The following is a 27261-nucleotide window of genomic DNA, read 5'->3' as shown; positions in this document are numbered from 1 at the left end:
TCTTGTGACAGAGGACTTATTTCATACAATGTACACTGCAGTATTTAAATTGTAGTGACATATTTCTGTGGTGTTATGTTCCTGAAAAGAAAAAAGAGATGAACTGAATGCTAAACATAATTTTTTCCCCATCAGGGAGACATCTCAAATGTTTTGCAATTTGTGTAGTATATAATCTGAAAGAAAGGTGCAATAATAAACCTGTCATGCTAACTCTATTCTTCATTGGGTTCAGGTAATTTATACAGGTGTATAGTCTCAGTAGGCTACCTGAAGAGTACGTTGGTCCAATAATACATAACTATGGATACTGCTAGATATCTGTGTGCTAGAAAGTGATGTATTCCTGGCTGATTTCTTGACCAGATTCTGACCCTTGTTGAGCTACTCTTTTCTTAAACTCAGTGAAGCAGATCTTTCTTTTGAAAGCGGATGAAACAACATTTGATGGCCACCTCCAATAGCCAAACAGTGATGAGACCACTCTATTTTGATGATGGGAATCATTGCCAGAGAGTTACATACCTCTTTACATAGGGTAGTTTTTAAAAATTCTCTTTTGCTATCTTTTCAGCAAGTCAAGCAAATGTGGAGATAATTATTCCTTTTTTTTTTTTTTTTGCTTTCCAGGTTATTCACTTTGGCCTGAAGAGCTTTTATTATCTTTCACAAATGCAAACAGTGTCATTTCCATTGCAGTGCTGTTATTTGCACATCAAAAACACTGCTTTCCACTTTCGTGATCCTCATTCTCATTTGCTTCATGGATATTTCAAGGGTGCTCACAGCTGTTTTCATGCTGGTGGTGCCCTTGGCCATCATTAACAAAAGGATAAAAGAGAATACAAAACCATTCTGTCATTCTCTTCAGAGGGTGGGATGTTATCAGGGGCAGCTTGAACAGCAGGTTCTACCACCTTTTTCTACACTTAATTGCTGCTTGCCCAATAGAGTTTGTTTGTTAATATATTTTAGAACAAGATGACATTTACCACTGGAGCATTCTGGTTGATGAAGTCTCCCCATTTGCTTACTTTATTGTGAACTGGAAACAAAGAGATTTTGAGGTTCTGTCAGCAAGATGGTTTGGAAGCACAAGAGTTCACAGGCATATGGGCTGTCAGGTCAGCACTGAAGCCTAAATGTTCACTTTCCATTATGTCACATTTGAATGGGAGCCCTTCAATTTTATTAGAGAAAGTGCCTGGGACACTTTCTAACTCTACTGGGAAAAGGTACTCTGAGCCACTGATGCCACCTGAGTCTTTAATGATAAACCTGGAGCAAGTATTCCTAAGCTACAAGCTTAGAAAGTATACACTCATTATCCAAATGGGAAATTCCCCTCCGTCTGTCTTGTCAGGATTCAGTTTAATGTCTCTCATTCAAACCGTTACTGATTTCAGAATGCTACTGGTTCAGCATTTGTATTGATGACATTGCACTCCAACCCACAAAATCATTTCACCTGGCGGCTTCATATAGATCAGTATTATAAAACCATGGGCGATGGATGGCAGTGTCACAAGAGTCCATAGATGTATTCACTAAAAGGGCAATGGTGCTAGGTTAAAGCAGAGTGTCAATGGCCTGGACAAAGGGTAGATGGTACAGGTTTTGCAGAACCCCATGTCCTTCTTTTGAGACCCCCATACTGCACATTTGGTATCACTGAATGGCACAAACGACAACAGTATCTAGAAGATTACAGTGACTTCCTTCTTGTTACTACAACAAGCAAAAAGATATCCTGGCTTGAGAATTAACAGAGTTTCATAATATAGGAGGATGCTCTGGCACCTTTTTGAAGAGCAGTAACTAGCCATTTTGGCACCTAGGATGGCCTGTACAAAACACGCCCTGAAATAAATGCCATCCAAGCTAGCCTTTAATTGTAATTTTTTAAAAAAACCTATCTTCAAAGGAAACTTAGAAAGTATTCCTAAATCTGTCAAAATCCTGGATAAATAAAAACATTTCAAAATGATGCCTTTAGAACCATTTAGATGCAACTAATTCATAGTGTTGCCATAATTTAGCAAGCATATGACAATAACCTGATGCATTAAAAGGCATTACAGAATGAAATTCACAAATGAAACATGAGCAATAAAAATCATGTCCACTTGGGTCAGATGAACCAGGGACTTGGTGGCACTTCAAATACCCTGGTTCTTGACCTCTGTAACAGCTAACATCTGCATGTCGAATTGTGCCCAGAAACAACCAGCTATTTTTCAAACATAAATGCAAGCAAAATGCATCCTGCTTTGGGTGTACCATTATATGATGAGCGCAGTCCCCTACTACCACCATTTATGAACAATTTCCTGGACAAGACTAGGTTTGACAGTTATGCATTGCTTGTGCCTGAAGTATTATTCTCTGCCAGATTTTTTTGTATCTTTTGCTGCTCTTGTCAATTTTACACTCTTATGTTGGTCACTTTCAAATGATTGCAAGGAATGTTACTCTTGTGAATTTCAGGCTCTTATTCTGGTTATTTACCTAGGCTAAGTTTAGTGAGCCTAAGGCCTTGAACCTGACACGGTAGTGGTGGTAATGAGGAATACTGAGAATAACAGCATAAATTCTTGCACATTATCTATGGTATTGTGAATAAGACTTCATGAGAAGAAACTGGCCAGGAAACCTGGGGGAGGGAAGAGAAAAGGCAGAAAACATTGGAGAAAGCTGTTGGGCCAAGAAGCACCTAGATTCAAAACCCCAGTGTGGTGTTCATATAAAGTTCTGAACATCTTACTGCCATGGTCTTCCACAGATCCTATATGAATTAGTCTCTAATCTAGGAATGGGAATCATTTGACCACTCACAGTTTCTCACAATTGGCTGTGTAGACTTTGGCTATTGGTTATGAAGGGAACTGAACTCTAATAACATCTGGTGGAATACACACTGCCATGATCTACTCTAATCCTTTCTTAAAGGCAATTCTGAAATAAAGATGGGAACATTCACACAGAATCAGCAATTGCGCGGACAGATTTTAAAAATATACAAAATATACTGTGTGTTGGTTAAAGTGCAATGTTCATTTGTTTATTTAAAATATTTTACCTTGCCTTTCTCCTTACAAATGACCCAAGGCAGCTTACATCATTAAATGACAATGTATGAAAGCTAAAAATGGTAGGTATACACATATTTTAAAAGAACCAAACAAATAGCACACTGAAAATGTTAAACTAAATGAACATTAAAAACAGATTTATTTATTTATTTATTTATTTATTTATTTATTTATTTATTTATTTATTTATTTATTTATTTATTTATTTATCGCATTTCTATGCCGCCCATCTAGACATAGTCTACTCTGGGTGGCTCACAACAAATCAACAGGCACAACACTCCATTTAAAAACTCCTCTCAGTGGTAATGGTGCTGGAGAATCAACCAGCTGTTATCAGAGCTAGCTTTTGGGGGCAAGGGAGGGGAAGAACTAAGTGAGGATACATTCTGAGAAATCACCTGTGCTGTAATTTCAGGTGATTTCTCTTGATACCCTTCTTATTCTGCCGGGGCTGCAAGAAAATGTCTAGGAGCCAGGCAAAAATAAAGAGCAACAAGAGCTCCTCTCTGTCCTTCTCTGTCCCTTTTTTAGCTGTTCTGCTGGCAGGTTTTAGTCAGCTTATCAGTTCTTGTGGCAGTTCTCTGCTGGCAGATCTCTGAGATCAAATAGCATAAGGGGATTTCTAGCCTGGCTTCTTCATATTCCTAACTCCCTACAGCTGGCACTTCTTAAATTATTTATTTGCTTATGAGAGTCAACTATGTTATTTCTCATGCAGTTATGGAAACTAATAGCGTATCACTGCACAAAAGTGATGCACCCTTATAATTATATATCGACATGTTTTTATTTATTATTATTAATTTAAAATATTTTTACCCCGCCTTTCTCCTTGAAAAGGACCCAAGGCAGCTTACAACATATTTATCATCTTCTTTTTATGGACACTAAGCTAGACTGAAAAATTGTATGAGGGGAAGGTGCAGCAAAAGAACAACACACAAAAGGGAAACGTGGCAGCTTTAAAATTAACACATTTATTTCAGCAAGAACGTTTATGGATTACACTCTACTTCCTCATTTGCATTATTTAAAGACTGTGTACACAGATGCACTGGCCGTTCCATCCTCAACTTTATAGTCATCTTTCTACCCTGGAAAACCTTTCCACAGGAACAGTGCAGCTTCATTAGGGTGGGCAATTTCTTAAAAACTCACATGAGCTGCACGTGAGTTCCCTTCTCATTTTTGTAACTCCCAAAAGCCATATGCAGGCAGCAGTCTGCTTCCTCTTGCTAGGGAAAAACATATAATTATCTTCTAGCAATACAGTGAATTAATCCTTCCTTCACCACAATAAGTAGCATCAGCTGCCTATGCTGGAGATCCAAGAGAGAGAAGCAGGTTAAATACACTACCCATACACTTTTCTTTGGACAAGATACCCTTTATTTCATTCATGAGATGAGTTTAATGTTACTGTATAGGGACAAAAATCCCCATGGTTAGTACTCTTTTCATTTTTCTTTTCTTCCTCGTGATATGATCTCTTTTTCCTGTGAGTCTTATAAAATATATTGACAAATATATAGATTAAAAGCATTGCAAACTGTTCTGAGGCCTTCGGATAGGGCAGGGTGCAAATGTAGAATGAATAAACAAGTGTGATTTATTTGACAGTAAAGAGAAAGTTACATTAGGATCCTTCAATCTCGAAAGACTATGGTAACGTGCTCTGTATGGAGAACTTGGAACAGCGTCTAGTGTGGCTGAGGAGGCCAATTCGAAAGTGACAATCCCTTACACACTGAAGACAAATCCAATCTGTCCCCTGTCCATCTCCCTGATTTTGCTGCTTTTGTGACTTCCTCGGCCTGCTGGACAAAGGTCTCTTCAAATTGGGAGAGGCCGTGATGCAACACCTGCCTCCAGGCTGAATGCTCAGATGTCAGGGTTTCCCATCTTTTGAGGTCCATTCCTATGGCCTTCAGATCCCACTTGCAGATGTCCTTGTATCGCAGCTGTGGTCTCCCTCTGAAGCGATTTCCCTGCACTAATTCTCCATATAGGAGATCCTTTGGAATCACCATCAGCCATTCTCACGACATGCCCAAGCCAACATAGATGTCGCTGTTTCAGTGTATATATGCTAAAAATTCCAGCTCGTTCTAGGACTACTCTATTTGGAACTTTGTCCTGTCAGGTGATACCAAAAATGTGTAATAGACAACCCATATGGAACGTGTTCAGCTTCCTCTCCTGCCATGCACAAAGGATTTAGGACTCACAGCAGTACAGAAGTGTGCTCAGGACACACGCTCTATAGACCTGGATCTTGGTATATGTCGTCAGCTTCTTATTAAGCCATACTCTCTTTGTGAGTCTAGAGAACATGGTAGCTACTTTGCCAATGCGTTATCCAGCTCGACATCTGGAGAAAGAGTGTCAGAGATGGTTGAGCCAAGGTACACAAAGTCACGAACAACCTCCAATTCTTGTGTGGAGATGGTAATAGAGGGAGGTGAGTCCACGCCCTCGCCCATGACTTGTGTTTTCTTCAGGCTGATTGTTAGTCCAAAGTCTTGGCAGGCCTTGCTAAACCAATTCATGAGTTGTTTAAGGTCTTCAGCAGAGTGGGCAACAATGGCTGCATCATCTGCAAAGAGGAAGTCCCGTATGCATTTCAGTTGGACTTTCGTCCTTGCTCTCAATCTAGAGAGATTAAAGAGCTTTCTGTCTGATCTACTTCAGAGATAGATACCTTCGGTTGCATTTCCAAAGGCATGCTTCAGCATGACAGCAAAAAGAAAAAGAAAAAAAAAGATCCCAAAAAGGGTTGGTGCGAAGACACAGCCCTCTTTCGCTCTGCTTCGGATGTCAAAGGGATCTGATGTTGAGCCATCAAAAACTACAGTGTCTTTCATTCCCTCATGGAAGGACCTGATGATGTTAAGGAGTCGAGGTGGACATTCAATCTTGGGAAGTATTTTAAAAAGGCCATCCCTAACCAAATCAAAGGCCTTTGAAGTAATTGTACAACTAACTAACTAACTAACTAACTAACTAACTAACTAACTAACTAACTAACTAACTAACTAACTAACTAACTAACTAACTAACTAACTAACTAACTAACTAACTAACTAACTAACTAACTAACTAACTAACTAACTATAAGAATTACCACATGTTCTTTGTGGTCTTCGAAACTACTTAAGCCACAGTTACCACAGAAAATTTAAAATATCTTCGTAATTACTTAAGCCACATTTTGAAACTACTTCAGCCACAGTTACCACAGGGAATTTAAAATATTTTTGAAACTACTTAAGCCACAGTTCGAAACTACTTAAGCCACAGTTACCACAGAGAATTTAAAATATCAACGCCAGCAAGAGGTAGTAACATTATTTTAAGATTTTTGGAAGTGGCTTTTTCAAAGGAACGGAATCAATAAGTTAAACAATGAATGCTTTGGCAGTGGTCTTAGAAATGAAAGAAGTAAATAACAAAAGGTTTTTAGTTGCATATTTTTACAGGATTTTTTTTTCTTGATGCTGCTGTTACTTGGTATGTGAGAAGTTCTAAAATAAACAATAGAGCTAAAACAGCTGAGGCCAGTGACAGGAAATATTAGTGCTGGTTAAAAGCAGCAATGATGGCAGAGTCAGTAGTTGCTTCACTATCCATAAAAGGAACTTTGCTGTATGAACCCCTGGGATGCAAGACAAGGCAGGTGCCAAGATGTCATTGCTTAAGTAGGCAGACTTGCCCAATTGCTACAACTGCATGAGGGAAATAAGCTACAATATATGAACCAGTTAGTCTGTTCCAGTGCCTAATTATGTCCCATTTGCATTTTTTTCCCTCTCCCCAAACACACACAAAAAGAAGGGAGAATGATTAGGTCATGTGAATGGTATTTTCCTCAAATTACCTTCTTTTATAGCCACATTCTGGAGTAGGTTAATAGATAAACTATGGAATGCAATGGATAATTTACACATCAACAAATCTCCCCAATCTTCACCCCAACATTTTCCCTTGTGCTGATACCATCAGTACCACTGCTGTGAGTTTGCTACACCATCACTGTCATCTGCTGCTGTCATCTTACTCATGAGTAAACTAGCAATCCAAATGCCCATCTGGGTCTTTCTCAAGTGAGAGTTAAAATAGATTGAACAAAAGATAAGAACCTTTTAAACACGAACCAGACCTCTCCAATTTCCCCTCTCTGGTCATTTCCATAGTTTCATCTTGAGTTCAAGGCAATGGAGGAAAGCATTCTTTCAGTGGAATTAGAAATTACAGTTTGCAACCCAACAGGTTTGAAGCCATCCTAGTCTCCATCAGCCTTCACCCATATTTGACAAATATTCAATAGTGGTGAAAGTAGAATGGCAACTTTTTCTCTCTGGAAGGACTCCTGTGTCTTTAACACTTTACACAACAAACATACATTAGTTGTATGTCATATAGCTGATGTTGAATTAACTTGTTATGCAGGTATAAAAGGCAAACTGCCAAAATGTGGGAAACTGCATAAATATGGTAGATACAAGACAGTATGCTTTAAAATGCTTGCTAACTATTTTGGTAGTGAGCAATACCCTGACAAAGTTCATAGAATTAAGGGTATGTTTTCCATTCATCACACATGTTCAATCATGGATGTGCTACTAACGCATAAGTGACTCCTCATGTTCGTTTCCAGGACTGTACTATAATAACATGAACAAGTAACCTCTTCACAGGGAATATAGTTTATAGTAAAAGCACAGCTCTTTTTCCCTGTATTTTTTTAACTTGAGTTTCTATGAGAGGGTTGCTACCAGTGCCCAGGACAGGGCATCTGCCCTTGCCCCACACCACACTAGAGGCTGAGTGCAGCAGTTTCTCTGGGATCCTGAGGAGGCTGGGAGGAGCGAAGCACAGGCATCTCTGGCAAGTGGGGTGATGAGAAGCACCTAGCAGGGTGGGAGGAGGACCCATTGCCTAGGTTAAAGGAGGATAGGGAAGAAGGTTCAGGGTCTTCTCCTGGGTCTGAGATACACGGTGGGGGTACACAGAGGAGTAGGAATCCTAGGGCTCAGCAAAAGAGGAGCTGGAGCCCATCTTTTGCACAGCAGCTCGGCGGGACTGCGAGCAAGAGGACAACCCCTGACAAGAGTCCTCACACAGGTTGCCAGTGGTTAGGGAGTGTGGCTGAAGAAAAGGAACCACAGCCATGTCTGGTCTGGAGAAGGCTCCTACTCCCCTATCTCTGTGATGCCTGAGAAAACTGATAGGTCCTGCGGTACCTACTCTCACCCAGTGAAAGAGCTGGTGGCATAAATGCCAGTGTGAGAGAACATGGCTGCAGACAATGCTTGGCTCCAAGCCACTTCTACTGATCCTTATTGAAGGGCTCAAAGCCCGGGCCCAGACTGGGCTTGTTCTTCACCAGGACATCACTGGCCTCCATGATGGGAACTAAGACTGGTTCCTGGTGACTAGGCTGAACTAACTGGTTCCTGGGGACTAGGGTCAGAAACTGAGTTCTCTGGGGTGGGGGAGGATGGTGACAGGAAACCGCCATTGAAAGCAGCTAGTCCAATAAAAAGTATTCTAACCAGCAATTTGGAGCCAATGGAATTATTGGCGGGAGGCCCTAAGGCTGCCTGTTCCACTGGAGGCAGGAGCAATGGGCCTCACAGTTCTTTTCCAGTAAAATATTCAAAATGAGGCATACTTAATGAAATAAGAAACGATTCTCTTCTGTTCCTTGATTAAAATTTGTTCTTCAGCTCTGCTGTTTAGATATATGGGACTGTTTAATTTTTGTTGTTTTTTAAATATGTTTTAGTACTGCTTTTATTTGTGAATTTTAATATATTTGTTTTATTATTTTTAATACTGTAATAATTTATTGTTTTCAGTTTTTACTGTAAGCTGCCTTGGATCCTTTTTAGGAGAAGGTTTCCCTTGACATTTTTAGTCCAGTCATGTCTGACTCTAGAGGGCGGTGTTCATCTCGTTTTCAAGCCGTAGAGCCAGCACTTGTCCAAAGACAGTTTCCGTTGTCACATGGCCAGCATGACTAGGGAACGTCGTTTTACCTTCCCACCGAGGTGGTACCTATTTATCTACCCGCATTTACATGCTTTCGAACTGCTAGGTTGGTGAGGAGCTGGGACAAAGCGACGGGAGCTCACTCCGTTGCATGGATTTGATCTTACAACTGCTGGTCTTCTGACCCTGCAGCACAGGCTTCTGCAGTTTAGCCCGCAGCGCCACCATGTCCCACAGGAGAAAGGTAGGGTAAAAATATTTTTTAAATAAATAAATGTTTCATGGTATTTCTCAGATAACAAAGTTGCTAGTGTCAAATGGTGTAAAATGGCGGATATAAATCAAATAAATAAATAAATAAATAAATGCCCAATTTCTCTTTGTGCATTTAAAAATGATACTGACAGTATTCTAGTAGATTAACTGAAATAACCAAAATGGGTACATACTGTGTTTCAAAGCCCACAGTCCTTATATAAACCATGTAAACCGAAACAACACTTACAAAAAAATCCTAACCCACCCACCCTGACAGCTGGTTTGGACTGTAGAGATTACGTCATGGTGGAAAAATTCTGCAGGTATGGAAGCTGCTTTTACATACATGGAAGGATCGCCAGGTACACATTTATTGCTAGAGAGTGCTCTTGTTGGCAGCGGGGCCCCTCAACTAGAATCTGCTAGTTCCAAAGTTCCTTGCTCTTCAAAGCCTGCTGTTCCCCTGAAATGGGCTTTGTTTCTTTTAAAGAGGTCAAAATTGACTTCCTGGAAGCAACAGTCTAGAGCTGGTACAGTACAACTAATTCACTGGTTTCAATGCATAATTTTAGTACTACTTGTGTTTACCATCTCTCACAGTGGTACTTGTTTGTTCCTGTACTTGTTTGTTCCTTTTAAATATTTGTATACTTACTGTTTAAGCTTTAATATTGCCTTTTAGTGATGTGAACTGGCTCTTTATATTTATCATTCCTAGCTTTAAATATTGTCCATACAAGAAGGATCTACTGGTCTAAATATATGGCAAAACTCTATCTCCCCTAGCTGGCATGAGACAGCAGGGATTTGGAAATGCCACATGATCCGACACTCATCCTTACTCTGGTTAGGTTTCTTTGCTCTTTCACCCTCAAACAGTGCCTATACAAGTGCTAGAGTGAGTTCTTTTTACCCTTCACCTATCATCTCTTCTGATTTTTATAAAAGTGATATGAAAATCTCCCTTGATTACCTACGAATTTTATTTGCAATCTCACAAGCTACCTGTAGTTTGTTTGACTGGTAGGACTTTTCTGAGCTGGCCTGATTGTTACATTATCCAGCACTACCTGATCATTCCTTCTAGCCTTTGAAATCAAAGAGAACCCCATTTCTCTGCTGAATGCTTTCCCTATCTTTTCTGGGTTGGTGGCAATTGTTTGTTTGCTGTTGATCTTTTTGGTTGATTGCTAAGAATGTGTGCAGCTGCCCTTAGTAGACGCTGTCTAGAGGGGCGGGGTAGAAATCGAATAGATAGATAGATAGATAAATAAATAAATAAATAAATAAATAAATAAATAAATAAATAAATAAATAAATAAATAAATAAATAAATAAATAAATGCACTGAAGCTGTATACACAAGTCTGAAATTTCAAAGAATTGTAGGTAAAGAAATGTTTTTTATTCTTTCTCCTATAAATGTCTCAGATTCCATTACTGAGACTTTAAGTGCCAGTTAATGAGAAACTAGCAGACTCTGCAGAACTTGTAGCTATTCTCCTCTGTGGATCTCTGTACTTCTGTGTAACAAAATGGAATTTTACCAGAAATTAAAAGCTCTGGAACATTATTTAGGAAAATTTATTTCCTGTCATAATTTTGCAATTATTATATAACGATTAACTTACATACTACTAATACTGCACCAGCTTTGGTTTTTACATCTAGCACGCCTACATATTTTTCTCCTCTGAAAAACAGAAGCTAGTTTCCCTCCTTCAAATAAAACTCTTGCAACATTATTTAAACAAAGCCATCTAAGTGCCTCCTGCAAGTACAGCCAGCCTACATGGCCTTGGGCAAGCTGCAGTGTCAGGGTAGCTCCAGAAGAAGCAAATCATAAAGTATTCTTTACCTGAAAAGGGTTGCCATAAGTCAGAATTGACTTGACAGCATGTGATTATTATTATCCTTATTGCTCCTGATACTGGATTAACTGAACAATGGGGTAGCAAGGCATATACGGTCCTGGAAACAGCAGCCACATATAATTCAAGCCTCAGAAGGGTCTTAATTCAATTCCTAACTCTAAAGCATAATGAGTTTGGGGCATCTTCAGAGTAGGAATCTTCAGCAAGAATGTAGGCAATGATGGAAAATGGATTTTCCAGCCTCTTCAACAATGGATAGGGTGTGTTGGATACAGCAATGTACAGAGCAAGATGTATGGAAAGTGATCATGTATTCACCTACCCAATATGTAACTGACTGCATATGTCAAAACCACACTTCTCTTGGAAAAATTGGAAGAGAAGCACTAAGACAATCCACACTTGTGGATTTTTCACTTCTGCACTTTTCAAATGGTTGGATTCTTTAAGGTCTTAGAAGACAACAAAGCAGCATGGGCAATATATAGCAGGTCAGTGATTTGATTGCAGAACTGTCTGATTGTCTTCTGAAAAGTGAGAGAATAACATAGGCATCCTTCACTCTCAAGAGACTATGATAACATGCTCTGAATCGAGGAGTGTCCTCTCCAGAGCATGAAGCCTGGGTAAAGTAATATGGAGATAGGCTGTTACCCAAGCAGCAGATCCCCCCTCTCCACATTGCTGAAATGGTTCAATGGAAAGGCAAGAGCCAATACAACTGGTTCCAGCAACATCGCAGGAGTTGGCAGAACGACACAAACTGCCTTCGGGACTCCAGCTCTGGATTTTGCCTCTAGGTTAACTCCTGAAGTCTTTTCCATCAGTGGATATAGCCACAAGGCAGTGGAGGTTTGAAATTGGAGTTTTCCTTCTCCTAGATGGGCTGCGTTCCATGGCTGACGAGCCCCACCTACCCGGCCTGCTCTTTAATAGTGCGGAAGTATGATCCGACCCTTAAAACTTTACTGCCTCCCAAGTGTATGCAAATCTAATTGGCTTTCCTATTTACCATATTAGGGCCAGAGATAGAATCAGAGAATTTGAGAATTTCAAATCCCAGAACACGCTCATTTAAAGCAGAAATCCCCACTCCCTAGGGCCCCCCAGGCCATGCAGTGGGGGAGACCAAAAGAAAGCCCAGAAAAAAAACCCTCCTTCCTGTAAGAACATCAGTTAGCCTGTCCAATATATCTACACAGCAGGTAAGAAAATTAGCCCTATTCAAACATTATGGGTGAGAGAATAAGGCATGGTAATTCCACACTAAACATTTCATGTGGAAGACCTTATTATTACTGTCACCACTGACAGCATTATACTCTTGCCAGTTCTGTCCACTGCTTTGTCACTATGAAATCAGATTTGTAAAGACATGACAAATAATCATGACCCAATCTTTTATCCCTCTGTTGAGATTCAGAAATGACAGAAGTCTCGATGGAATATGACGGGGGTGTGGGTGGGGAGGACAAGGTACAGATAGTATCTGACCTATGGTTAGCAGTCACAGTGGATCAGTTTTCACTGGGTCCCAATAGTGGATTCTTCTTCCCATCCTGCTTTTTGTACAATATGTCCATGTGTATGTTTTAGAATGAAATCCTTCTGCGTACAGTGGTGCCTCACAAGACGAGCGCTCTGTTTAATGACGAAACGGCATTACGACAAACTTTTTGCGATCGCAAAAGCGATCGCTTTACGATGGTTTCGATGGGGGGATTTCACTTTGCGATGATCAGTTCCCTGCTTCGGGAACCAATTCTCGCAAAATGACGATTTTCAGCCAGCAGATGGGCGGTTTCAAAATGGCCCCCGGGTAAAAAAAAATGGCTCCCTGCTCTTTTCTGGGACAGATTCCTTGCTGCACAGGCAGCGAAAATGGCCGTGCTATGGAGGATCTTCGATGGACGGTGAGTTTCAAGCCCATAGGAACGCATTAATCGGGTTTTAATGAGTTTCTTTGGGCTTTTTAATTTCCCATTACGACATTTTCATTCTACAGTGATTTCGCTGGAATTAATTAACGTCGTAATGCGAGGCATCACTGTATATATATTTTTAATCTATGTTAGGGTGCAAATAATTGCCTTTCTCTTTATATAGTCTGGTGGGCTTTGCAAGAGGGGTAGGTGTAGAATTCTGAGAAAACTACATGGCTGCAATTCTTGTGTGTGCATTTTACATTCATATTTCTGTCTCACGGCAAGGAAATATAAACATAAAAATGGCATGCCTTCCAATTTGTATGCATATGTAAATTCAATCAATTTGTTAATTAGAAAACAAAGGATTAATCAACTAAGATGTTCTAGATATTCTAGTATAGTCCAGGTCTAAAATCAGAGTGCTAGTTAATTACTATCCAGTTTAGGATTCTTCCTTCTTGTCTCTTTTCATTTTATCATCTATAGTCATTACTTCTGTTTCATCTCTATGAGCAAAATGAAATAGAAATTGCAACATGTCAGAACTCCCTTTCTCCTTTAATATGTTTGCCTATATAAAAGCAAAGCTACTCTTAGGTGTCTGGATTAAACGTACTCCATTCCTTGATAAGAAACATTTGGATAAGCACCCAGATGATTTAGAACGCAGATTCTCAAAGAAGGAAACAGTGCAGTTATAGTTGGACGTAAGTTATGAAGCTTCTGAGATATGCTTTAACATAAAACAGAATTTCATTCCAAGAGGCTAAATATTTACTTATAACATATAAATATTTCTTCCACCTGTCTATGATATTATTATGCATATAAGTAAGAGTTACAATTATTTATACATCCAGGAGAATGGGCAGTTTCAACAGAGCATTCTCCTCATAGTAGCCCTGTAGAGACATCAAAGCAAATTAAAGTACAAACTTCCAGATACCAGAAAGTTCTTTGTTCCCCATCCTCCATGCCAATAAGCATGCTTATTACAGTAGTTTTATGTTTTAAGTACCAATGAATCTGGTTGAGATGAAGCCTGCTCAATTCTTCTTGCAAACACAATGAATCTTTCTTTCATAGCAGTTGGCAGTAGGTTGCTTATTAATTACACTTAAATGCCAAATTTTGTGTCACCAAGCATATAAATAAAATAAAGTGTTCCATAATGTTATTCATCCTCTCTAGTTTTTTGTTAATTTATAAAGTTTAAGTACCAATACCAAGTAAAATACTTCCAGTCTTTCAGCCTATATACAGTAGAGTGTAAAAAAGACTTCAAAGTATATTCCTCGATAAGGCAGCACTTGAAGTAATTCCCCCAATTTTACATGCCACATCTCAATCACCTGCTCATCTAGGTAGTAACAGTGCAATCCCAGGCAGTATGTGATTTTTAAGAGAAAAAGTGTAAATTTTATAGGTATATTGAGGACTTTATTATATATTTAGACATATAGAGTAAGAATAAGGTATAGAAGTTAATAGATTTCTTTCTGAATGTTATTTCAGTTGTGTCTTTACAGTTTACTTGTCTCCTTTTATTCATCCATTCTACTACATTACCAATTAGTGATTTAACAATGGTAGAAGCAGGCAACTATTTTATATTCCTGCTAATTTCTGTTCCTAATTTACAGTGTCTGCTAATTTCCATTCCTGGTTCACAAATTGTTACCATTAATTATAGTTCAGATCTTTCCAGCTGTCATTATATACATGGGAGTTAGGTATCACTGAGTTGGATTCCTCGCATCTCTTTGCTCATGTAGGATGCCAAAGATGGAAACCTTCAGGCCCAGACTTCAGATTTGGGACTTTGAGGGGAACAATGTTTTATGGGAGAGGCCAGTAAATGAAATCTGAAAAGGCCACTTCTATAAGGGTAACCTCATGCAAAGGTCCAACCTACTTCCCATATCCTAACGTTTGTAGGTTTGGGGAAGGACTCTTACGCAACAGCGAAAATGCTGTTGTGTAGCTATACTGCATAAGCCAAAGTTGCACAAGTGGTGGCAAAATGTGTCAAAGTGGATGTCATATTCAGCAAGTAGTTTCATAGGCACAGTTGTGCAGCTAGTTTCACTATCAATTGTGAAATCAATTGCACAATCATGTATATAATGCAGATTGCTCCCTGTGAATCTCACCAAATGTAACTTGACACTACACTGAGTGCAATTGGATTTCAGACAGTTATTGCTATCATCTCATTGATCAATCCAGTTAGACAGTTATACATTTTGCTCTTTTCAAAACCAAATGCCCTTGCCTTAGAATGATAATCTTGCTCCAGCCTGGAATCTGATCCTGCTACCTGTTTGTACTTGTTCATTTTCATTTGGCGATTTCTCTCTTCTACATCCATAGCACCTGTCAAATTCAAAATGAAATAATCAATTAATCTGAAACTATTTTAAAAATGAAAACAAAATAAACATTTAAGATATAGCTGGGAATGCCAGAGATTAATTTAAATAATGAAGTATGAACTTCAACAAAAATATATCCATTATGTAGTTTATGATGAACAAGATGCCCAAAAAGGCAGAAACAACACATAAATAAATATAAGGAAACAAACTCCCACTGCTTTATCTTCAACTATTTGATAAACAAGATTTTAAAATAAGGTTCTCGTTAGATTTGTTGCCGCTATCAAAGTATATGAGAGAAAGATGAAGATCATTTTAGGAAGGCATTAACAGAGAGAGCAAGCAGATTTCTGAAGTGGCCAATACTGTCTGAGATAATGTTTGTGTAAGTTATGTCATGGGAGGCTGATGATGTCAATGCCCGGCCAATTTTTTTGAAAATCAAATATTTTCCCCTCCTGTCACAAAGCCCCTATGGGTTCTGAATAGTAATCCCTGTCATTGTCAGGGGCTTATGGGGGCAGAGGGACTGGAGGATGAACTCTAATTGCTGAACATTGCCACCAGTGATAAAGTCATCCTGCTGGTGCCAATATATGGTAATTGAAGAACTCTCTCTCCTGTTCTTCAGCCCCCACAGGTTCACAACAAAGAAAACGAGTACTCAGAACCCATAGAGGTTTTGTGATGAAGGGGGAAATTATGTCACTATGAAGAGACTATTTTGTATAAAAATACCTGTTTGTAAAAAATCTGGAATGGTGAAGCTGATTGACTGTAATAGCTGTTTAACAGACTATATAACTTCAATATACCATGAGTATGTTACTAAAACACTGGTATCTAATGAAGTGTTTAAATAGACGGTTAGGTATTTTGGCCTGTAGTGGCAGCATATACCATATTTTCCATGTATAAGACTATACTTTTGTCTAAAATCTTTATACTAAAAATTGAGGGTCATGTTATACATGGAAGTAAGCTGAGGAGAGAACAAAAACAAGTGGAGGGGAAAGCAGGCATCAAAGCAATTCTGCAGTGCTTTGATCCCTTTCCCCCTGCGCTTGCTAAGCCCCACTTAGATTTATTGACTTTGGATTATAAAAGTGGGGGCATTTTATACATGGGGGTGTCTTATACATGAAAAAATACGGTACCTCTAGTGGCATCTCTACATTTGTTATTATCAGACAATCTTGCTAGTGTGACTTATGCAGTTTCACTTATGTAAATATAATCTGCCAACCTAATTTCTTTTTTTTTGAATTACTAAGTTTGATACATGATGGCTGAAATACTTGTGGTATGTGTTTACAGAAGGTATCATCAGTAGGGCTGGTTTTCAGCAATTAAAACTTCCTACTTGTATCCAATGGCTCTTCTGACCCCTTTTATTCTGTGGAAGCTGTGGAACAGGAGAAGAAATTATTTAACTATGGAAATCCTCTCCCTGTCAGTAATGTTATCAGGTGGCAGTTATTTTTGACAACTAGAAACTTCCTTCTTTTGTCCTGCTGCTCTCACAGCTTCCATGTGATGAAAGTTGGTTAAATGGGAGTTAGAAAAGCTATAGGACAAAATAAGAATGTTTATGGAAAATCTCCCCACTGATGACACCACCATGTTTCTGCAGGACTTAATAAGTTATATACAAAGATTTCAGCCTATGATGGCAACATATCAATACTTCATTGAAGCATACAAAACTGTGTTAAATATTGTTATATAGTCATCTATTACCTACCACAGGAAATAGGCTGTAACATTCTGATTTATCCTATAGTGGCAATTAACTACTTCTAGACTTCAGAGGATTTATAACTGTAATTGGAACTAATTATTTTTGAGAAGTAGCTTTCTAATCTTTGCAGGAACTACCTGCATGTCTGTTAAGAGTAATGGTTACCTTTAGCTAAGCATCAAACCACATAACAAGAGGAGGCATAAACTAACAAGTAATACATTAGAACTCAGACGCTGACAAAACAATCTTCTGTTAGGGGCTACTCTACATGCATGTGAAAAGAAGGTCCTAATAATACTTTCATTAACTCAAGTGTGAAATTGTGATTGCACATATCATTCAAGAAGGTGTTTGTGTACATGAACAACTTAGGCTAAAAGTTTATCAATAGCATTTTTACAGTAACAATCAGAAATAGAGCACTACAGTGAAGAATAGCAGAATGAAGGTCCAGAATGACAGAATGAAATGATGTAACAAATGAGGTGAGAAAACTTTTAAAAAATAACAAACTGTTGCACAACCACCACTGAAAAGGGCTTTTGAAAAATTTAGATCAGACTTCAGTATGTTTTGGCTGCAACTGCATACAGGTATCCACTTTCCTGAGAGTAAATCCCATTAACTGCAATGGGACCTACCCCTAAGTAGATATGTATGGGCTTCGGTTTTATTTAATAATTGCACAACTTAAAAGGCATACTTTTCTCATTTAGACATAAATCAGAAGTGTAGCCAAGACAATTATTTAAAAGTACGAATCCCATACTGAAAGAAAAACTAAATTAGTGAAGTATAAAGATTTCTGGTGTAATTTTTAAGTGCGTTGTCATCATTGCAATGATTTTCTGTGGCCAGACAAAAGAAAAATATTATAGGAAATTGAATAATTGGGCATTTCCAAATGAAAGCTCCAGCTATTAGCAATTCACATTAAAGAACCTAAATAAACTATATATGAGCAAGTTTTACTAGTATTCCTAACCTCTTCTCAGTATTGTCTACATAGTAGTTACTTGTATAAGCATTGAACAAGTATTTCAATATAAATTCTCAAAATTATGTTCCAGTCCAATACACAATCCAGCCCATACAAAGTGCACTATGTAAACATAAATCTATTTATAATTCTATCAGGTGTATATGAACTTTACTAGTTTTTTCTTTTTTTTCTGCCCAGATGTGATGCTCACAATAAAAGTGTTATAAAACTGGTGATGATATTCAAACAAACTAACATATGCTCCTCCTTGCTCCAAAGGCAGTAAGCATATGTATAGTATATATATTTAACCCACATAATTTATTTCAGGTAATTTAAAGCAAACTTTTATTCTTAAAGCTTTTTAAAAGAAGCAATTTCAAATGTTCAAATTCTGTAGTTGTGCAAGACAGATCAATGCCTCTGCTGTGGACATACAGTACTTGCTTTAGGGTGCTGCTGCATTTAATATCAAAGGTATATATTGTTAAGAAGAGAAAACACCTCCCTTAGGACAGTGCTCATAGTTTGTTTTCAAAAACACATTTACATGTTTGTGCCTTTTAAAAATATGGTAATACAGTGGGGTCTCGACTTACGAACGGCTCGACATACGAACGTTTCGACTTACGAACCGCTCTCATAGGAATATATGGACTCGACTTACGAACTTAGATTCGAGTTACGAACTCTTTTTTTCCCTTTTTTTAAAAGCTAAGTCATCTTAGGTTAAAAGAAAAAAAAAGAAAAAATATCCCCCTCTAGTGGCAGAAGGCGGAATAGCAGCTTCCCATTAGTTTCTATGGACAAAAAGAGCAGATACGGATTAAATGGTTTTCAATGCATTCCTATGGGAAATGCAGATTCGACTTAAGAAATTTTCGACCTGAGAACTGCCTTCCAATACGGATTAAGTTCGTAAGTCGAGACCTCACTGTATGGTGATCAGATAGATGTCAGTTGTACTGCTTCCCCCAAAGCAGTTTCCTTGAATGCTGCCAACTCCACTATTTTTGGAAAACAGCAGCTGCTGAAATGTGCCACTACAGTTTTTGTTTTAAACAATGAGATCTGAACCTGTCTGGATGTAGGAAATATTTGAAAATGTAACTGTGGAGATCATTGTGCTTTGGTTCATGTAGGAGGGAGCTGTTGGGAGGCAGAGCCAGAGAAACTAGAAGGGAGGGGTGAGTCAGTCTGGGGAGTTTAGTGAGTTAGAGTCAGACAGGAGAGAATGTGTTGTAGGCCTCAGGCTAGTGAAACAACCTGGGGGCACGTGAGGGGCGCGTCACATAACTCTTTATAAAACACGTGAAAAACAATTCCCTTCCAGCCTTGCTCCCCTCCATATCCAAATTACAGTCATGACTGTTTTTGCATAATTTTGTTAAACTCTTTGGTCTGACTACTAGTTATTATCTGAGCTGGCGACCTATACTGCTCATTTAACACTCTATAGAATATTAAATATCTGACTACATGGCAATTTAAGGAGACTCTTTTGTATGGATCATGAAAATGTCTTTCAGAACAATGTATACATCTCTGAGTAGTTAGCAAATAGCTTGTGTGGGAAACCAAACACAATGCCAACTTTGAGGAAATAATCATGTTGACTTCAAATGTTAAATGTTTGGGAAAGTACACACATATATGGCATAGGGGTTTGGTTTAGAACTGATATTTTTAGTCTTTTTTTTTAATGTGCAAGTGAATCTACCTACAGAGCTAGCAGAGTACAATTATAATCCCATGTGCTGTGAAACTGCACAAGTATCAGATTCAGTCTGTCTCTTCCTAATCACTTGTCTGGTAACAAGGCAAGCTGTTTGCTACCTCCAATCCAATAAATGTGCTACCGATCTCTGCAATGTTATAGAGGATCACGGGGCTAGCTCTAAGATCACATGTGCCTCAGCATTTCTGTGACAGTGTATAGAACTCGGTGGAACACCAGAATGCTTCATTGACTGGACTAAAAATATTGCTACTGGCTAAAAATAGTGCTACCCAAATGACAAGTTGGATAGCTCATGCCTGTCTTGCTTAGGATAGTGATTAGATGTTCAAACAAATGACACGCCTGATGGGAGATGTCAGTTTCATACAGTTGAAAGAAGTCTAATTATTAGTGCAAGCACTATAATTAAGTAGTTGTAACGAAAAAATAAGTGACCTATGATATTTTGGTTTGTGAGCTAATAAGATTATTTTCTTTCCAAGTGTCATCCTTCCCAGAATTTAAAAAGTCTTCTGCTTTATTGGTATTCATGTTCAGCTTAGGTTACAAACACAGAGTATCTCTGTGGACACTTGCTTGGAAGAATAAAAAAATAACTTATTTTTCTCTTACTACTAACCACTGCTTGTTTATTTTTGAGGATATTCATTCTTGAAGTTTTTGATCTGCTTTCAAAAGTCAGCTTTTCTCTTATGCAAAAATTCTACTCAACCAGTTATTATATATTATATTATATTGCTATCTGAATTCTCAAGAATTAATCAAATGAAATATTCTCAAAAACCCACCTAATTATATGTGCTTTTATACACATGGTTCTACAAGGACTTCTTTTTACATTTAAGTGAATCTTGAAACTGAGTTACATATCTGTGGGGCAGTCAACTGGAATGCTTGTCTATGTGCTGCTCAGTACAGCAGCTAGAAAGCTTTCAATTTATTTTCAAAGTCAAGATCACATATGTGGGAGTTAGTGATCCTTGAGGCAAATGGAGCCCAGTATATGACTCATTTCAGGCCAAAATCAATGTTTTAAATTATTCCTGAAGACAATGGAAGTCAGTGCAAATACCGGAACACAGTGTCTTTTGTTAGCTGTCCTTCTTTGTTACAAAAAAGGCTGAACATATCTGTATCAACTGAAATGTTTAGACAGTGATATGGTCTCCTTCTCCATACTTTTGCAGTAGTTCAGGACAGCCCTGTTTTGTTCCTTGAAGTACTGACAGTTTTTGCAAGGATGCATCTGTCTCTGACTAGTAATTGTGGCATCTTTGCAGCCACACAAACCATAGAATATGAGAACAAGACAGCTCTTACAGAAGAAATAAAGCTCAATCTAACTAAGCACTGAATGAAGATACCAAGCCTGTATACAGTTACCAAAAATGGGTTTTATGCACCCATTTTATGATTGGCTGAATTTAAGTATATGTATATATTCCTATATAATTTCAAATGCAGTGATACTTGGTTTTCATTTTGATAGAAAAATATGGGGATTGTCAATACTGACTAGGGGATTCCAGGGGCTTTTATCAAAACCAATAATTTTCCCAAGCTTTGGAAACTGCAATATAGCTGCATAGGCTGCTTAAGTGTGTGACCTGCCATCAGTGTATCTGTTAGCTAAGACATGGGAGAAAGGAGGGACTGAAGTTTGTTAAGATGCAGTGAGATAGGCCTTGATGAGTTGCTCAGAGAGCACAATGTGCTAGAAAGTTTGTAATTGTAAATAAGGCAAATTGAGGCAACAATTTAAACTAATATTTTCAATCCAAGGACACATTCAACACACATATTACAGTCCGTGACATCTACAAATGAAACATTCAGTAACTGCCCCTACCTTCGTCCCCATTCTCTGGCACTGCAATGTGAAAAAGGGGGGGGGGGTTGAGGGAAAAGAAGGAAGAAAGAGGGGAAAATGCAAAAATAAAAATGAAGATAAAAAACATAAATCATGGAATTTAAATATAAAAGACGCATGAACAAAATTTACCAAATTAATTAATTCCTTTGCATGTTAACCAAAGCTAGTGTTCTATTTGCATAAATGTATTGACTTTACAGGCCATGTCTGTGGCTTTAACATACAGCCTTCTCAGAGGACATTTGTTCACTTCTAGAATGATTAATACTGTCTACACCAGCACTACCACCACTAGGAATGAAATTTGCAGGTCCCTCTTCAATTTTCTACAGGCACAAAAATTGGCTACTAGCTCAGTAGAGACAGTCACAGCAGATATGTGTATGAGGTAACTAACAGTACTTAATAGTAACACCACACATTCAAAATATAGAATGAGAATGGAGGACTTTTTAAGAAAATATATCAATAATCTCAGTTCTGTGGTAACACAAAAACACACGTGCGCTGAGAAATCTGTACCATGTTATTTTCTGAAAGTGTAAACATTTGAAACATTTTTCAGTAGTATGCACATTTACATAGTGAGGGAATTGCTCTCTGAAGAATGTACACATCCAGCAACTGTAAGTCACTATACTCCCCAGTTGTTTATATACATAATATATTTTTGGTTGAAAGAGGAATAGTCAGTTCATCTGTTCTAGTATTACAGTTGAGCTACAGATTCAGAAAAACCATACAGCACAGCCATCATTACATGGTGTATACATGATTAAAAAGAGAGACATGGCAATATTTCATGCACTACAAAATCTGAATCTGTAACATGAGCTGCTGGGATCAAAGATCCTAAAATAAATTATTAGTAGCCATAATTCAGTAACAAAATCAGATACAGTAGTAAGATAGGAAAATGGATTTAAAACTATGATATATCCACAATAAAGAACAAAAGGAACTTTTGAGTATTGGATGCAGGTTCATAATATAAACAGCCCAAAATATTGTTAACTTATACACATGCTGCCACTGACTATTTTGCGTTCCTTACAGCTGCTTGCATTTACAACAGCATGGAATTTTGATGGTACAATGGTGAAAGGCAACGTTTTATTTGAAAAGAAAAGTTTCAGAGTGTACACTTCATTTTGAAGTAGAATCATGCTTCTTGAAGCCACCGCCACCTTCCTTTCAAAGGAAATTGCAGCTTTTTGTGCTGCAACAGTAGTTTGGGATTTTCCCCCTGCCCCAATTAATTCTTAATGTCATTAGCAATCGTAATATTTATATATTTAAAATATTTAGGCAGTGCCTTTGTCCTCAAGAGGACCCAAGACAGCTTACAATATTAAAACAAATAATATTTATAGGGAAAAAACCTACAGCCCCATTTTTCGGAAACCTCTTTTAGGCAGCCAATTTCGAAGAAAAAATCTGCCTGAAGAAAAAGGTCTTTGCCAGCTTGCAGAAGGTCAGGACGGTTTTTATATGTATTACAACATTATTTAATGTAGGAGTAATGAAATAAATCTGTGAAAATTCACTGTAATCCAGGTGAGGTTATCTAGAAGCTGAGTCATGGCAACTGGACATTTTTCTTATTAGGTTGAAATGTTTCACTACTCACCCAAGTACCTTCTTCAGTTTGAGGAGACTTGGTAGGAGACTCCTGATATATTCTCCACATTGGCTACTCAAGTATAATCTAAACCAAATCCCTTATGAATGCACAGTAGAAGTGAAGAACAGATTTAAGGAACTAGATTTGGTGGACAGAGTGCCTGAAGAACTATGGATGGAGGCTCGTAACATTGTACAAGAGGCAGCAACAAAAACCATCCCAAAGAAAAGGAAATGCAAGAAAGCAAAGTGGCTGTCCAACGAGGCCTTAGAAATAGCAGGAGGGAGAAGGGAAACAAAATGCAAGGGAGATAGGGAAAGTTACAGAAAATTAAGTGCAGACTTCCTAAGAATAGCAAGGAGAGACAAGAGGGCCTTCTTAAATGAACAGTGCAAAGAAATAGAGGAACATAATAGAAAAGGAAAAGTCATAGATATGTTCAAGAAAACTGGAGATATTAGAGGAACATTTTGTGCAAAGATGGACATAATAAAGGACAAAAATGGTAGGGACCTCACAGAAGCAGAAGACATCAAGAAGAGATGGCAAGAATACAGAGAGGAATTACACCAGAAAGATCTGGATGTCCTGGACAACCCAGATAGCGTGGTTGCTGATCTTGAGTCAGACATCATGGAGAGCAAAGTAAAGTGGGCCTTAGAAAGCCTGGCTAACAACAAGGCCAGTGGAGGTGATGGCGTTCCAGTTGAACTATTTAAAATCTTAAAATATGAGGCTGTTAAGGTGCTAGACTCAATATGCCAGCAAGATTGGAAAACTCAGCAGTGGCCAGAGGATTGGAAAAGATCAGTCTACATCCCAGTCCCAAAGAAGGGCAGTGCCAAAGAATGCTCCAACTACCATACAATTGCACTCATTTCACATGCTAGCAAGGTTATGCTCAAAATCCTACAAGGCAGGCTTCAGCAGTATGTGGACCAAGAACTCCCAGAAGTACAAACTGGATTGTGAAGGGACAGAGGAACTAGAGACCAAATTGCTAACCTGTGTTGGATTACGGAGAAAGCCAGAGAGTTCCAGAAAAGCCTCTACCTCTGCTTCATTGACTACGCAAAAGCCTTTGACTCTGTGAACCACAGCAAACTATGGCAAGTTTTTAAAGAAACTGGAGTGCCTGTCCACCTTATCTATCTCCTGAGAAATCTCTATGTGGGACAGAAGGCAACAGTTAAAACTGGATGTGGAACAACTGATTAATTCAAAATTGGGAAAGGAGTACAAGGTTGTATATTGTCTCCCTGCTTATTTAACATATATGCAGAATACATCATGCGAAAGGCTGGACTGGATAACAAACCTGGACAGCATCTGAAAAAGCAGAGACATCACCTTGCCGACAAAGGTCCACATAGTCAAAGCTATGGTTTTTCCAGTAGCGATGTCTGGAAGTGAGAGCTGGACTGGATGACAAACCTAGACAGCATCTTAAAAAGCAGAGACATCATCTTGCCGACAAAGGTCCACATAATCAAAGCTATGGTTTTTCCAGCAGCAATGTATAGAAGTGAGAGCTGGACCATAAAGAAGGCTGACTGCCGAAGAATTGATGCTTTTGAATTGTGGTGCTGGAGGAGACTCTTGAGAGTCCCCTGGACTGCAAGGAGAACAAACCTATCAATTCTGAAGGAAATCAGCCCTGAAATCTCAATGGAAGGACAGATCCTGATGCTGAGGCTCCAATACTTTGGCCATCTCATGAGAAGAGAAGACTCCCTGGAAAAGCCCCCGGTGTTGAGAAAGTGTGAAGGCAAGAGGAGAAAGGGATGACAGAGGATGAGACAGTTGGACAGTGTAACCGAAGTGACCAAGATGAATTTCACCAAACCCCGGGAGGCAGTGGAAGACAGGAGGGCCTGGCATGCTTGTGGTCCACGGGGTCACGAAGAGTTGGACACAACTTAATGACTAAACAGCAAAGAATAAATGATATAACATATAAGAGATTACTATTGTTCATGGCAGCATAATATAAACTTACACTTCTGTAAATGTGTTGTGCATTATGCCTAGCAACAAGGAATTGCACTATGGAATTGTACAATTGGTTTTGCACACTGTGCTGGCAGAAGTGTTTTGGGGATAGCACTTCTGCCTTGGTGTAAGTGCAACTACTGTGTGTGCAACCTTGAGATATGTACATATACCTGCCCAATAGGAACTTGGCGAAGTATTATTTGCTGCCTCATTTAACTATAACAGCCTTAGCTGTAAAATGCTGACAGGTCCTGGCTCTAGCTTTACTTTACAATAATACTGAAAAGCTATTAAGTGGGTGGCTGAACTTTTCTTTTATTGAACCAGTTTAAATTCACACTATGAGAATTTTGTTACATAGCATAATACAACATTGACTGTCATTCTCACACAATGCTGAAAATAATTAGTGTACTTCTGCAACTGATTCCTAGATTCCTAGAAAAGTGTACAGAAGGAACATTTTACGCCTCTCACTGATGGTCTGTAATAATACATCTGCAAGATAATTCTTTTCAATTCTAAAACTACAAGATAATTCTTTTCAAACTATGTTACATGTACCAGATGTCTCAGGTTCACCATGATAAATATGACATTATAGTTTGTGTACAATCTCCCATTCAAGCAAAGTAATCTCAAGATTTTGCAACAAAAGACTTTTACCAGTGAGAAAATCTGATGCCCAAGCTGCATTCAGAAAAGGGACAGACATTGGAGAGCATATTGGAAACATATTGGCTATTGGACGGTATCAAAAATTGCTGATGAAAGTCATTCCATGCTTTCCAGATTACAGCAAAGCCTTTGACTGAATGAATGATAAAAAGGTTTAGATTGTCTTAGTATTTGATTGTCCTCATGCATAATTTATATTGTAGACAAGAAGCTAATCTCAAAGTATGGAGAAACAGAATAGTTTCCCATAAAGCAAAGGTAGAAGCAACTCAATGACACATAAGAACAACAAATAACACCTCATACTTGGGGTTCTGCTGCTAACAGAACTGTTTCATTCAGCATAGTTTGGATAAGCCTGGCAGCAGTCACACCAGGGAAATGTCCCTCTCTGTTAGCGATACTTTCCATCCTTTTGTTGTAATGCATTGTGGTGATGTAGTATATATACCTGGATTAGTGTCCTAATGTGTTTTGGGGCTACCAATTTATTTTATTCAGTTTGAATTATTATGGATGGCTATACCATTATATTGAATTATTTTCTCTCTTGTTTGGAAAAGTGAGGAGGGTAATTCTTCTTTGGAGCAAATGGTGTTTGAAAACTGGAGGGAGTAAAAGACAGATGAACCGCCACCAAGCAAAGTATAGCCACCTTCCCACGCTTCTGTTGAAGACGGCCACAAGCTGATGAGGGCAATCTCTGCCTCCTGCTTCTGTTCCTCAAGCTGTAGGTCTCCAGGAGAGCTGTCTGAGCAGTGCCCATGTATCTTGCATGTATTAGGGAAGAGGGGCTTTTACAGAGCTCAAGGTGAGTACAGGGACCCCTTCAATTTCCAAAAGAGAAAGAAAGGGGAGGGGAGGCTTGTGAGGATGACATGCTGCTCTTCAGGGTGGCACGTTTTGACTGCCCCACTTAGCAGGGGTGTCCCAGGGGAGCATTGTAGTGCTCCCCTGGGACACCTCCACAGTGGCCCAACTCTCAGGAGTCAAGATCCATCCCTTTCCTCCTCCTCTGCACCCACAATAACTGACAGCATGCACAGCCCCTGCTTGTCTTCACCATTCCACAGCACAGGAAAGCAAGAGGTGATGCT

The 27261-nt window shown here is 38.7% G+C and overlaps 1 protein-coding gene across 50 annotated transcripts in view; it reads right to left on the bottom strand.

Moving 5' to 3' along the window:
• RIMS2 (regulating synaptic membrane exocytosis 2) overlaps positions 1-27261 on the bottom strand; it is a 466814-nt gene that overhangs the window by 51230 nt on the left and 388323 nt on the right. For 47 of the 50 annotated variants that reach the window (XM_078393641.1, XM_078393664.1, XM_078393670.1 and 44 more), the window contains 2 exons: positions 21844-21864; positions 15425-15525 (listed from right to left, as the gene is read on the bottom strand). In XM_078393641.1, the coding sequence (XP_078249767.1) occupies positions 15425-15525; positions 21844-21864 (122 nt within the window). The remainder of the gene's footprint in view (positions 1-15424; positions 15526-21843; positions 21865-27261) is intronic. The other 3 variants (XM_078393652.1, XM_078393654.1, XM_020783438.3) reach the window with 1 other exon arrangement.

Source organism: Pogona vitticeps, chromosome 4, assembly GCF_051106095.1.
Source record: "Pogona vitticeps strain Pit_001003342236 chromosome 4, PviZW2.1, whole genome shotgun sequence".
Lineage (NCBI taxonomy): Eukaryota > Metazoa > Chordata > Lepidosauria > Squamata > Agamidae > Pogona > Pogona vitticeps.
This window is presented reverse-complemented; position numbering and strand designations above follow the sequence as displayed.